Source organism: Theobroma cacao, chromosome 2 (genome assembly GCF_053813885.1).
Source record: "Theobroma cacao isolate CCN51 chromosome 2, ASM5381388v1, whole genome shotgun sequence".
Taxonomy (NCBI): domain Eukaryota; kingdom Viridiplantae; phylum Streptophyta; class Magnoliopsida; order Malvales; family Malvaceae; genus Theobroma; species Theobroma cacao.
In genome coordinates this window covers 4,170,418-4,184,522 of record NC_142640.1, presented here as the reverse complement: position 1 = coordinate 4,184,522, position 14,105 = coordinate 4,170,418, and the positions used below count along the sequence as shown (strand labels likewise).

Here is a 14,105-nt window from a genome sequence, read left to right as displayed (position 1 = left end):
GTTGACAAAAAAAGGAAATTTGAACTGAAGCGTTAATCAGAGAAAGTTTCTCATAATTATCCTAATTGCAATTAGGGTTTTAATGATTTTGTAATTGTAAATATAATTGGGGCCCGCTCAGCTAGCTCATTTGTGTCCTAGAACTGGGCCTAAGGCCTTAAATATTGGCCCAATAGCACCCAAGGTTGGGCTGCACTATTTATTTCAGTACAGAATGCAGGATTTTTTCTTTTGTTTTATATTTAAAGAAGAAAGTTTATGACTTTGCTTTGATTTAATCAAGTGAAATGATTTGAACTGCATTCTCTAACAAAAGATAATACAAAAATTTACAATAAGATGGATGTGAACCATAAAGTACAACAACTAATTTGAACATATTTTATATAGTAATTATTTTTTATCAGCCATTAATTTTGGAAGAGAGAAAAATCAAAATTAAGTCATTTCGTTAGAGAATACCATAGATTTTTTATCCAATTACAAGATGCCATATATAAAAAATTAGCTAATTAAAAAATTTTCAAAAACAAATCATGTACCACAGTTAAAGTCTATTTGAATTTGTCTCTAAATTATTTTAATTTAATAAGAGATAAATCATGATAACTCATAAATAGGTTTTTTCATTAATTAAATTCTGAATTTTTTAATTTTGACAAAATTTGTGTTTACAGATACATGCACTTCTTTTGGGCTTCCTCGTTATGCTTTTTTTATGAATTTTTTAGAGAAGTTTTAGATTAAAATTAATAATCCTTTTATAAGTGAAATAAGTAACAATTTACAAGTAATTAAATTACTACCAAATCAAACTGCCCAAAAAAAGCATCATTAACTTCCAGGCATCATATGGTAGTTAAGTAGTTGAAACCTCAGCTATGTTAAAAATGGAGGATATGTAAATAAAATAGTATGAATTTGTTTAAATTGTTAGGGGTAGGCCAACCAAATTTGACTTCTAAGGACCTAGAGTTTAGGTTTTTTTTTTTTTTTTTTTGTTAACTAATATCTCCCTTTATTATAGCATTACACTACAATTTTAGCAAAGAAGAATCTGTCATAGCAAGAACAAATCATTGGTGAATCCTTTTCTTTATCAATTTTGGCCAGTTGGCAAAGTTTTTGAAATTAAATTATTGGACTCGTGACTTGCATGTAGCCTCTTAGTGCTTGACGATGATCAAAGAAAATGTACCAAAAAACCTGAAGAAGAGGCTGTCCTTTGATCATGGCTTGGTGGATTTTCTGAGTAGATTAATGTAAAGTTGACATAATCTTTTGCAAAGCTAGCTTTTCTTTTCGTGTTCTAATTTGTCTTGGGATGGATATGTCTCAATTGCTTAGAAGCATGATAAGGAAAAATGAAAAAAGAAATGCTGGTTAGCAACTTAGCAGGAGCAAGAAGATGAGCATTTCTTAGTGGAGCACCACTAAGCAAATTGACTTTTCTCCTCCAAACCTCAACAACCAACTCAATCTGGATAATACAATGATAGTGATCATCAATATTTTACAGAATAGAAAAAAAAAATTATATCTAAAATATTTCCCCACCATCTGAATTTTTTTGTTTTTTTTTTTTGAAAGATCCCACCATTGAAGTTACCCATTCCTGGTAAAACAATGGCGGATAACATGGTTGAAGAAGGATTTATTGATGATTTAAATTTGGAAACTAGCCATTGACATACAAGTGTGAAACTTAACAACAAATACCCAAGTTTTATCTGCTATTCATTGAGACAATGACAAACCCAAATTTCCATGCCGATTCTCCAATTCGGGGATCTCAATGTTCTTTGAAAGACGGAAGAATCCAAAAGGTAAGAAGGGGAACAATTCGTAGAATAATATACTCTACTCAGATAACAGATTCAACTGTATTGATCAATGGTTTTCAAAATGGGATGTGAATATATGTATTTCACTTGACGCTTGCTTAATATAGACATGGTGCATGACTATGACAAGGAATTATATTTTACTTAAAGAAATGAAGTAGCTAGCAAATTCGGCCGGGAAATAGGGTGGAGTCGGTTGATGAGTTAGTTAAGATACAAGACTGTCAAAAAGGTTTGAATGGAGCGGCATTGCATATCGCCAAACTCTCTGCCCACCCTTTTAACAGAAACTCAAACAAAAGTTTTTGTAGGGTTTTCTAGACCTCGTCAAGATTAGTAAACATTGAAACGAATCTATCTCCTGAAGAACTAAATCTGTCAATGTCAGCCCTGGCCTGTTGGCTTTTATAGACATGTTCTAGGGGCCACCTATACGAGAGATTTATTCGGGTGATATATACACCTCTCCCTTCCTCTCTAGTAGCCCTCAACTTCCTGTCATATGGTAAGATAATGTTTCTCTTTCTCTTCCATCTTGCCCAAACAAGTTTCTGTCCTTGGGTCTTCAACTATGGTTCAAACTTCTGATCTGTTTGAGCCTCCATAGACATTGATTTTGACATCAACCCCTTACAATTGTACATTTATACATATACTTGTTTTCCCTTTTTTTGGTAGGTATATGATCATGATGTTATGTGTTTTGATCTTTACATGTGCAAATATGACAACCCTTTGCACCCATATCATGTTTCTAATCCTTAAAAACATTGGGAAGACGTATTTCCTTTGATTTCAATGGCTTATTTTGATGTTTGGATGTGATTATAGGTGTAAACCTAATTGGCAAGGGCAATAGTTTTGAACATCTTTGTATGAGTGCAAGTGTTTGAACCTGCTGCCCCATCTTTACCCGGGTGTTGAACGGTATTGCAAAAAATTTCAATCATGGCTGACACTTTGTCTCTACCTCTTGAACGACAAGCTCGAACGGGTGAGTCTTCTACAAATATTGCAGCTTTTCCAATCATTTTTTCATTTATACACTCATGCTTTAGATGCATATGAGGTATTGGTTATGGTTCAATCATGGCAACCCCCTTGCCAGCTCTATCAATAAAATGTTCATGCCCTTCGAAAAAAAAAAAAATTACCTTAAAATGGCAAATTGCAATGGGATATTGTTTTTGGATTTATATTGTTTCAGGACTCTTATAGGAATAGAGATGAGCACTAATCTTATCATTTACATCTATCAAGAATCATCCACCGCTATAGTTATCTCTTTTGTAACATGTAATTATCTCAAGTTCTGGACTTGTACAAGTACAGATTGTAAACACTTTAGTTTAAAAACTGAAAATTCTACATCATTACTTGTTTTCAAGGAGATGAGAAATGTTTAGGACTGATAACACGAATTCTTTCTTTTCCTTTTACTTTCTCGATAAAAGTTTGAGTTTGCAAGTGCTTCTTCTTTGCCCAATTTTAACAGGTCTCGAAAAATCTGATGTAGAAAACTCTGAGGATGAGAGGAAGACAAGGCTTGGGTCTCTTAAGAAAAAGGCAATCAGTGCCTCAAGCAAGTTCAGGCATTCTCTTAAAAAGAAGACCAGGAGACACAGTAGAGTTATGTCTGCTGCTATAGAGGATAACCTTGATGCTGAAGAGCTACAGGCAGTGGATGCATTCCGCCAAGCACTTATCTTAGATGAACTACTACCTGCTAAACATGATGATCATCATATGATGCTAAGGTGACGATTTTTTCATCTAGTAGTCACTAATCGGGACAAAGAAAATAAAGTTAATACACAAGCTTTAAAGTCAAAGTTCATATGATCGAAAACGATTTTAGGGAATTCAACAGAAAAGCTGTATTCAGATTTTCATTTCCATTTTCCTAGCAACTTTGTATATGAAGTTACAAGGAACTTAACTGCAGGATGAACGTAGTTTCCACAAATAAGACAAAATAGAACGCTACTGCTGATGTTCGTAATTAACCTAAATGGAGCAATTTCAATGTGAATGGTGTTACATTACTCTGCTGCATGCTAACTTTGGATGAAAATCTAGGTCACTAACTCATTAGTTGATGACAGATTTCTGAGGGCCAGGAAATTCGATCTTGACAAAGCAAAGCAAATGTGGGCTGATATGCTCCAATGGAGGAAGGATTTTGGTGCTGACACAATCATGGAGGTATATAATGTTATTGGTTACCAAAAAAAAAAAGGAAAAGAAAGAAAAAAACACTGAATACGACTGCTTCCATATTGCACACAATACAGTGCAACTTTCTCTAATTTGCCTCTCTCATAAACGCATCTGAATTTTCTTCTTTCAATTTCTCTGTTAAGGACTTTGATTTCAAGGAATACAGTGAAGTAGTTAAGTACTACCCACAAGGATATCATGGAGTTGACAAGGATGGACGACCTGTATATATTGAAAGAGTGGGTCAAGTTGACGCTAACAAGCTGACTCAAGTAACAACAATAGACCGCTATCTGAAGTACCACGTAAAGGAGTTTGAGAAAACCTTTGCTATTAAGTTTCCTGCTGCATCAATTGCAGCAAAAAAGCACATCAGTCAAAGCACAACCATATTGGATGTAGAAGGAGTGGTATGTGAGACTTCAGATTTGCTGCTTATGTACTCAGATAGAGCGAATTTCATACTTTTTTCTCCATATTTTGTTTAATTTCACTTTCAATTCTTACACCATGAATGAACTTTCAGGGGCTTAAAAGCTTCAACAAGGCTGCAAGAGAGCTCCTCCAGCGCCTTCAGAAAATTGATGGTGACAACTATCCTGAGGTATTCATTAACTCCATAAGATCAAACTAATGTGTCCCTGAGATTCTTGGTCTACTTCTAGCATGAAGTTTTTTCAGTCAAGATGAAGCTAATTGAATATTTCTATATTGTAGACTCTGAACCGCATGTTTATCATCAATGCTGGCTCTGGATTTAGGCTCTTATGGAGCACAGTTAAATCGTTCCTTGACCCAAAGACCACTGCAAAAATCCATGTAAGTATGAATCACTAATTTACCTGAACAAGATCAGATTGTGATACCAAAAATTTTGCTAAACAACTTTATGCTATATTCACCAGGTTTTGGGTAACAAATACCAGAGCAAATTGCTTGAAGTAATTGATGCTAAGTGAGTGCCTTCTTGACCAATCGAATCCATTCCTGTTTCTGTCGACCAAAGCTAACCTGCCTAATGTCCTATCAGTTTTTGGTGGGGAAGAGTTTCTCATAATGATGTTCAAACATTTTTTTTTTCAACAGTGAACTGCCAGAGTTTTTGGGCGGTACCTGTAATTGTGCTGACAAAGGCGGCTGCATGACTTCTGACAAGGGTCCATGGAAGGATCCTGAAATATTGAAGGTATTCACCTAATGATTGATTGATGTTTAGTGTAATATCTATTTTTCATTATTCTTGGAATTATAAATTGATGGAGTACTTCATTTTGATGAGCTAGATGGTTCAAAATGGCGAGGCTAAGTGCACAAGGAGAAATATTTCGGGCGTTGAGGAGAAAGCATGCCGAGAGGTAGTTACTCCTAGCCATGGCTCTGTCCATTTCAATTTTCACAAATTATCCCAGGCCTCAATATCTAGTCTCTATAAATTACAAGCCTAACCTTTTCTTTGATGTTCTGGACATGAAGAGGAGGCATTCCTTTGACGCAGAACCAGCTATGGACACTGCAGAATGGCATGCAGAGAATCCACCATTATCTCCTGTTCCTGAAGTAAGTTTTGTCAATATCATGCCATGCCAAAGCCTGCATCGAGATAGATCATGATTCATGCAGCTAAATACATAGTCGATTATAAATTTTTCAAACTAGGAGTTGTGAACTAGCAACTATTTTAACAGGACAGATTGCAGTTTCTGCTTTTCACTTTCTCTGTCAATTTTAATCCCACTTGTTAAGCAAGTACTTTGTCGTCACATATTTCAGTCTCCTATCAAGAAAAAGTGCCAGAATTCCTATGCCTATGAAAAATTTATTCCCATGGTTGACAAGGGTGTAGATGCTTCCTGGCCTAAATCAGTGGGAGATAACAAATTTGCCACGTCCGAAGGTAGATATTGTTGCTAAAGGGCTTATTCCTTGAGTACATGAATCTAATCTTTGAAGTTGATTTACATTCAGAGAAATGATCTTGAGTTTAAGAATATGAAATAGCACCATTCATTTATCCACTTTTCCCGCCTAAAACTGCAGATTGTTACCCTGTGAAGGATGATAGCAGGGTTACTGAAGCAATGAGCACCAACATTTTTGGAGGAATCATGGCCTTCGTTATGGGTGTAGTAACCATGGTTCGCCTGTCCCGCAACATGCCCCGGAAACTAAGTGAAGCTGCCTTGTACGGTGGACAAGTTTACTATGCTAATCCAATGATCGCAGGCCATACCCGTCAGTTGCCACCTATCACTAGCGCTGACTACTTTTCCATGATGAAGCGTATGGCTGAGTTGGAAGAGAAGGTGAGTGTTCTCATCAGGAAACCAGCAGTCATGCCACCCGAGAAAGAGGAGATGCTGAATGCTGCTTTAAGCAGGGTCTGCACCCTGGAAGAAGAGCTATCCGCAGCTAAGAAGGTACATACGTCCAGCTTGGTTATCTTGGAACTCAAATCCTGAAGAACCCTCGAAACAGATAGCTAGATGCTTTAAGTATAAAAGATTTTGCACAGCTAGGAAACCCAAGAGTATAAAAGTTCTTAATTGTTTGTTTCCTTCCTTGCTTATGCAGGCACTTGAGGAAGCCCTTAGTAAACAGCAGGAGCTTCAAACCTACATCGACAACAAGAAGAAGAAAAAGAAGAAGTTTGTAAGTTATCAACATTTTATACTCTGCTTCATTAGTTAAGATCATGCAAACTATAGTTATATATAGAGGTGTTTTTCACAACTCATTTCCTTGGATTGTGTTTGCAGAATCCATTCCGCTGGTAAGGCGAACTTGACATGGGTGGCGTTGGTCATATTCAGCCCCACAGACGAATTTCTTTTGAACATTGTTTTGCTTTGTAAAAGTATTCGATTCCAAGACCCTATAAATTATGGAGTTTGGCCTTTTTTGTGTATATGTTGAATAAATTTAGAGAAGTGGAGGTCTTGGCTGGCTTTGGTTGTAATGTTCTGAAAAAGTTAAAAATGTGGCAATAAGATTGAAGAAAAGAACAGTAGAAATCTTGGCTACAGAGAAAAGATTGGAGATGTTTCCGATCAAATCAGTCCCTTTCTCAAGTTTCTGCTGACCAGATCCTAGTGTCTAGGCTTCTAACATCAGGAAGTAATTATACCACTACCACCAAGATTACTACCACCTAAGGCATGTTGCACGTGCACGTGTAAGTATAATCTGCTAATGCAGTTCATCTTTTTAATATCATTCCTTCTTTTTATTTTCCATCAATGCCTGCTTAAGAGATTAAAACCTTGTAGTTGGTTATAACATTTTAATTTTTACAATTGTATGTTGAACACTAAAGCAAAAAATGAGCTGAGTTTCACCCTTGGAAACCAGGTTCTGACATCACAAGCCAGGTCTTCATTAGGGGGCTTACAAAATGGAAATCGTTATATAAAAGTTTAAAACTCAGCAAACCAAACTTTTGACAATAACGTTCCAAAAGCAACATATATATAAAACCCTTTACCTAAGAAGTGCAGCAATTTCAAACATTACATGGAAAGACAGAAGGGAAATGAAATGAGCCAACAGAAACACAGTTCCATAATGGTTCTTGTGCATTTCTGGGCAATAGGATTCGTATTTGATTCTCATCAGACAGACAATTATATTGCTTACAACTGTATACCCTCCAGAAGATCAACATAGGTTTGTTGTATGTTGAACGGTAAAACAGATATGAAACCAAAACACGGAAATGGTATTTGTAGTCTCTCGATCAGCAATGCATATCACCAGCAAAACTTCTTTTTCTGAAACAGAGGAATATCAGTCACCACCACAACAGAATACAAACATTTGTATCAGACGTAACCATCAAAAATTAAGCATAACAACTATGAAAGTTACATAAACAATAGTAAAACCAATGAAATAAAGTACCCGCAGTTTGGCTTCCACTTGACTGTCTATGTAAGCAAGCAATTCTTCTTGCCTCATCAAAGCTTCATGAAGAGCCTATTCAACAAAGCACATACATGCAAAAAAAAATTGAAATTTTCAGCAAAATGAAAGCAAGAGAGAAGCCTTGCAAGCTTGATAAAAGAAGTAATTAATCAGTTGACGAAACAAATATTGCCAACAATACCTTCTTGGTAGCAATTAGCTCTGCTTCTAGGGCATCAACACGACATACTGCAGCATTCAGCAATTCCTCCTTCTCATAAGGCATCTCAGATGGCTTTGCTTGTAATGTATCAACTTTCTCCTCAAGCTCACCCAACCTCTTGAGCACAGAAGATAGAAGATCTGCCTGAGTAAAAGAAGGGGTTGGAGAAGGGGGGCGAAACTCTTCCTTTTGAGTTGCATCAGGGGTAAGTTGAGTAACATTTTGACAATGATCAGAAACTGTGTCAGGAAGCTTTTTAGTTATATGGCATGCTACTGAGCGGAGGAGAGTGTAAAGTGTCATGAAGAAAGCCATAACAGTCACCAAAATCCGTGCACGAATGTCTTCTGGGGTCTTAGGAGTTTCAGGCAACATTAATGTACCTGAATTGCAAAATAGCATTTCATTTTCTTAATCATGTTGTAATTGGTCTAAGCAAGCATTGAAAAATGTTTGTATGTTAGTGACAACCCAAAACTTCCTTCTTCTTTTCACGTATATAAGAAAAAAGGAAGTTACATCTGATAAAAATAGTGTTTTTAAGTTGTCCCAGTACAAGCTTTTAAGACGACACGCAGCATCTATAAAGTAACACAGTATATAACATTAGATTTATTAACCTTTGGAAGCAGAAGGCCTCAGGAGGGCAGTTTGCTTCTTCCAACTAGAATCAACAGCTTTGTCGACCATGGGAACATATTCATCATAGCCTGAGAAGTTAGCAGCATAGTTTGTTTTCCCAACAACCTTAGCCTGAATAATTTACAAAGCCAAACAAGAGGATTAGCTACTTTGCACAAAAATGTCAATGACTAAACTTGGGTGTAAAACCCAATAAGGTGCGTAATGCAGAAGTACCCTTTTATGTCATCATGATACTCAGCAGAATTCCATGTTAGGATCTCTACCTATCCAACAATTTATATTACTTATAATGAATGTAATCTGATATATTATCAACTGCAAACAAAGTAATTCAACATCCTAACCACTATTAAAGATTGAAAGGTCAAAAACTCACTTCTTCACGAACAGGGGTCAGCCGAAGATGAGAATAACTCTTCATCGCTTTTGGGGATGCAATATCTTCAGCTTCTGATCCAGATTCAGCTGTGGATGTATCACTACCTTTCAGCTGCTTCACAAAACACAATAAGCAATGAGATAATGCAAAAATCTTACCTCAAAACAGGAATATCTAAATTTGCCGGAATAGACAAGGACCATTGAAAGTTAGAAAGATCATATACCATTGGATATTGTGGCTTAGCAAAAGCAATAACTTTCCCATCACTGTTCAAAACTTTTACAACTTGTCTAGCACGCCGTGCCTCACCATTAAGAACCATCTGAGAGAAAACATGAGCAACAAAGTGTTTCTTTGTTAGAAACAAGTATGCTGATGAAGCACTTGAAAATAACAGCATTAACAACATATAGCAAATACCAAGGCCAGTTTATCACCTTCAATATTTCTGGATTTTTCCAAGGCCCCTTATCAGATCGAAGGCAACCTCCCTGCTCCACACATGTACAGCTACCACCCAGAAATTCTGGCAACTCACTGAATGGATTTTAAGAATCATCATAAGCCTTTAGACAGAATGAGGCAATATAGAGCAGAATATATTAAATTTAAAAAAAAAAAACAAAAACAAAATGGAATAAAATAAAGATAAAGATAATGCATCATGTCATGAAAGTTCTAAGCACAGTTACCTAGCGTCAATAATCTCAAGCAATTTGCTTTGGTACTTGTTTCCAAGAACCTAAAGTCAATCCAAAATATACGTGCGTAATTATAAATCACCAACACGAAATGGTATGAGAAGTCAAAAGCCAAAAAAAGAAAGTACTGTTAATTTCGAAATATTGCAGAAAAGTATTAACATACATGAATCTTGGAAGTCGTTTTGGGATCTAGAAATGTCTTTACAGTGTTCCACAGCAGCCTAAACCCAGGTCCAGCATTGATGATAAACATTTGGTGAAGAGTCTGCAAAATTTAAAAGGCCAAAACATAGAAGTTTGGGTCAACATAAAAAATAAAATAAAAGTCTGACAGAAGCATGATTTCATAATTCATCCTGCAAGCACATTGAGATGGCAGACCTCAGGGTAATTGTCACCATCAATCTTTTGCAGTCGCATAATGAGGTCCCTTGCAGACTTTGTAAAATTCTTAAAGCCCTAATAAATAGACGGAAAGAAAAAAAAAATTTCAGTGGTTGGCTAGCCAAATATTCAGGTATCAGCAAAGGCAACATGTGATTACAAGAAACATACCACACCATGAACATCTAAAATTGTTGTGCTTGAATCTATGTGCCTCTTTGCTGCAATTGTACATGCAGGAAACTTCACTGTGAAGGCCTTCTCAAACTCCCGTACATGGTATTTTACATACCGATCCATAGTTGTAACTTGCATCAGTTTGTTGGGATCAACTTTTCCCAATCTTTCAATATAAACAGGTCTTCCCTCCTTATCAACACCATGATGACCATGAGGGTAATACCTTAAAACCTCATTCAACTCCTTGAACTCAAAATCCTGAAAAAGTAATAGATAAATGCGGTGAAAAACATGGATTACAACCAAAACTATTCCAGGCAAATTATTATATACAGTTACCTCCGTGATGGTGTCAGCAACAAACTCCTTTCTCCACTGGAGCATATCTGCCCACATGTGCTTAGCTTTATCTATATCGAACTTCCTTGCTTTCAAGAACCTACATACATATAAGGCAAGAAACTAATTACTACTTATCAAAGATTCAAAGTTGGCAAGGCAAGTAAAAAGAGGAGTCCACCAGAAATGATGCAGAAGGCTTCAAGCTGTCAGCAAGCAGAAAGCAAATATAACATGTGTTGAAAAAGTAAAGCAACAAGCACGACCAATAGACTTATACTTCTTATTGGTCACCCTTAGCAAGCCAAATCAGTGAACCATGAACCATACCATTTACAAATTATTATGGAAATTAATATATATTATAGATAGAATGTTCAGTAATAAGGCTGCCCGCTGCAACCTTTACAAGAGGACTGAACCAATAAAACTTGCATTGTGGTATTAAAAAAGAATTATCCAATAGTGAATAATATTAGCAAGAATATGAAATAAAGTTAAGAGAAGGAAAGCACCTCAACATCATATGATAGTCATCATGTTTTTCTGGAAGCAGTTCTTCCATAATTAATGCTTGTCGAAATTGATCAACAGCTTGTAGCTCCTCAACATCACGAACATCCTCAATTGATACAGAGCTGACACGGCCATCACTTTTCCTTCTACTACTCTTCTTTTTGAGAGAATGCTTAAATCTAGTAGATGCATTTATCGCTTTCTTTTTCAAGGATCCAATTCTTGTCCGTCTTTCATCCTCTGAGTTCTCGAAATCAGATTTCCTTTCTCTCCTCTCATCGCTACCTGAAAACCCCTCAAAGCCTGCCGCGGAGCATTTATCAAAGCATTACAACCAGGTAACGTAATAAGATCTTTCAGATGAAGAAAGAAAGATAATTGTACAAATCAAAATCAAATTTGTTTTCTTATTTTCACGTCTATTTCTGAAAATTCTTCAGAAACCCTAAAACTAAAAATAAAAAAGGCAAGGCAAAAACATAACCAAAATAAGAGACACAGAAATGAAGAAAATAAATAAATAGAAAATTTAATAATTAAAGAAAAAGAAAATACTGTTTATTCCAATGTTATGTACAAAACCTAAACAAGAATGGAATTCCGTTCTTCTTTTGTTGAATCGAGTTTAATTTCTCTTCCTTCTATCTGCACTACCAAATTTTTTCTAAAGAACCAAACTGAAGCTACAATGAAACCCTAGAATTAGTAAAATCAGTGCGAGGAACAAAATAAATTAACTTACAAGGCCTAGCGAATCGATCGAGTGGCCCTGACATCTACGCTCCGTCACGAAGAATCGAGGCGCCGCCGCTGATGATCTGACTTCCCGATCGATCAGTCAAATTAAAATAAAAAAACGCATCAATGTACCCGCTCGAACCTAAACAAAACCCGCATTACCATTAACAAGCAAGAATAAATAAAAACGAAGAGTCCAAATTTTCAGGTGCTTGAATTTTACCTGTTTTTTCTTTAATTTAACCTGTGAATGAAGAAAAAAATAAAAGAGAAGAGCAAAAAAAATCGAGTGGTACCTCTTTTGAGAAAAATTACTAATAATTGTGTTCTGGCGTCACGGATCACGAGGTAGATCGGACGGTCATAAATGCGTCTGACCAGAATTTTAACCGATCTTGGAAACTGTAACGGATAAAATATTGACAAAATCGACAAAAAAGAATTTTGGTTGTAAATTAAAATAAATAAAAAATAACTTAGAAATTCGCCCAGTAAACGACGGCGAATTTAGAGAGAGAGAGGCGGGATTTGTTGGCGACTTTCCAAGAGAGAAAGAGTAGAGAGACGAAAGGTGGATTATTATAGGAGCAGATTGAGGGAAGGTGGGACCCGGGGATTTGTGATGGACACGTGGCGGTAGGAGAGGGAAGGAGTGCATGGAATGAGGAATCTGCCGTCGGTAGGTAAACAGTAGCCGATTAGGAGATTGCTGGCAATGTAATTGGGTAATGATTCAGTTACTGGCGGTGTGTAAATAAATACGGTACTATTTCGAGATGGGGTATTTATTTATTAGGCACGTGGTGGATTTCGAATATATGCTTCCAAGGGGAAACTTTCTCTGTTTGTGTGTTTCTTTTTGACTATTTTTTGTTTTTTTATTTTATTTTTCTTTTCCTCTTTAATGAGTTTCTTTTAATTTTTAATCAAAGGGCAGGTGCCTTGCTTTTCCTCTTTTTGTTCTTTTTAAGATTTACTGTGGGTACCATTAAATGATGATTGGAAAATCGAAAAAGCCACATTTTATTGCATGCTTCACGCCTCTTCCATTTCATGAAGGGGTATTGTTTTCAAATTATAGAAAAAGAAAACAATGTGAAAGGCGTCTTGAAAGAATGTTTGGATGATTAAATTTCAGTAATTATTTATTTACATTTTCAAGCCACCTATGAATCAATTATGAAAGTAAAATATCACGATGGCATTTATTAATTTATAATATATTTATTATAAAAAAATTATCAATTATGGCATTCAATAAAAAATCTCAAATCTAGGTAAATATGACCACAAATTTTCTTTTATTTTGAGAAAAAATATCAGCACAAAAATTAGATGCGTGAATTGTCTTTTTGTGCGAAAATAACAAGCTTCCTAAATCCATTACTCTAATTGTATCGTTAAATTCGAATATTTATACAAATTGAGAAAAAATCAAATTTGGAATGTTATCAAATAGAATCTAAGAAAATTCGGATAATCCGACTCTTTTTGGCTTGCAAGGTGTGGGCAATCTAATGGTTGGATTCAAAGGAAATAGTCAATAGCATAAGCTCCAAAAAAAATGCATAATGTTTTAAAATATATATTGACTATTTTAAATTTTTTTAATAGATTATTTTTTATTATATTTAATAAAATTTTATTTTGTTTTGAATTAAGTAATGTAGAAGGTGAAAACGTTAATTATCATTTTATATTTATACAATATTAATATAGAAGATAAAAATATCATATAAATATATTATTATATTTTATTAACATGTCACGTCATTATTTATTATTACATATTAATCTATCATGTCAATTTATATTACATAAAATAATAAAAGTGACATTTTGTTAATAATAAGTGTTTATTTGGTTAAAAATAATAATATAAAGATTTGATTGGAAAAGATAAAAGAATAAAAAATTATTTAAAGTTTTTTGAATAATTCAAATATCTTTTTAAATATTACTTAAAAAATTATTAAAAGACATAATAAAGAGAAAGTGACCCAAAAAAATGATTCTCGAGGACGGTGCCT

The 14,105-nt window shown here is 35.2% G+C and overlaps 2 protein-coding genes and 1 long non-coding RNA gene across 8 annotated transcripts; 1 reads left to right on the top strand and 2 right to left on the bottom strand.

The window, feature by feature from the left end:
- Positions 1-1,806: 1,806 nt before the first annotated feature.
- Positions 1,807-7,116, top strand: LOC18607740 (phosphatidylinositol/phosphatidylcholine transfer protein SFH3). Of its 3 annotated transcripts, none has more exons than XM_088803258.1 (15): positions 1,807-1,826; positions 2,676-2,838; positions 3,340-3,601; positions 3,950-4,049; positions 4,208-4,474; positions 4,591-4,668; positions 4,782-4,883; positions 4,970-5,019; positions 5,151-5,250; positions 5,348-5,419; positions 5,538-5,621; positions 5,835-5,958; positions 6,102-6,481; positions 6,636-6,713; positions 6,821-7,116. In XM_088803258.1, the coding sequence occupies exons 2-15, from the start codon at positions 2,793-2,795 to the stop codon at positions 6,836-6,838; spliced, it is 1,761 nt and encodes a 586-aa protein (XP_088659384.1). In that variant the 5' UTR covers positions 1,807-1,826; positions 2,676-2,792; the 3' UTR covers positions 6,839-7,116. The 3 variants fall into 3 exon arrangements, with proteins under 3 accessions (XP_088659384.1, XP_088659385.1, XP_007042121.1); XM_088803259.1 differs by lacking the exon at positions 1,807-1,826 and adding an exon at positions 2,087-2,349 and having other exon boundaries at positions 3,361-3,601; XM_007042059.3 differs by lacking the exon at positions 1,807-1,826 and adding an exon at positions 2,088-2,349.
- LOC148763939 (uncharacterized) lies at positions 4,743-5,289 on the bottom strand. The gene is made up of 3 exons (XR_016024489.1): positions 5,178-5,289; positions 4,988-5,070; positions 4,743-4,869 (listed from the first exon to the last, which is right to left on the bottom strand). It is a non-coding gene; the product is annotated as an uncharacterized LOC148763939 (long non-coding RNA).
- Positions 7,117-7,498: 382 nt separating the features above from the next.
- LOC18607739 (phosphatidylinositol/phosphatidylcholine transfer protein SFH8-like) lies at positions 7,499-12,632 on the bottom strand. Of its 4 annotated transcripts, none has more exons than XM_088803256.1 (15): positions 12,299-12,632; positions 12,080-12,217; positions 11,337-11,640; positions 10,822-10,921; positions 10,474-10,740; positions 10,300-10,377; positions 10,082-10,183; positions 9,907-9,956; positions 9,652-9,751; positions 9,438-9,536; positions 9,209-9,325; positions 8,808-8,940; positions 8,167-8,570; positions 7,962-8,036; positions 7,499-7,831 (listed from the first exon to the last, which is right to left on the bottom strand). In XM_088803256.1, exons 2-15 carry the CDS (start codon positions 12,111-12,113, stop codon positions 7,811-7,813), a joined length of 1,884 nt encoding a protein of 627 aa, XP_088659382.1. In that variant the 5' UTR covers positions 12,114-12,217; positions 12,299-12,632; the 3' UTR covers positions 7,499-7,810. The 4 variants fall into 4 exon arrangements, with proteins under 4 accessions (XP_088659382.1, XP_088659381.1, XP_088659383.1 ...); XM_088803255.1 differs by having other exon boundaries at positions 12,372-12,632; XM_088803257.1 differs by having other exon boundaries at positions 12,080-12,155; positions 12,372-12,632.
- Positions 12,633-14,105: the final 1,473 nt, after the last annotated feature.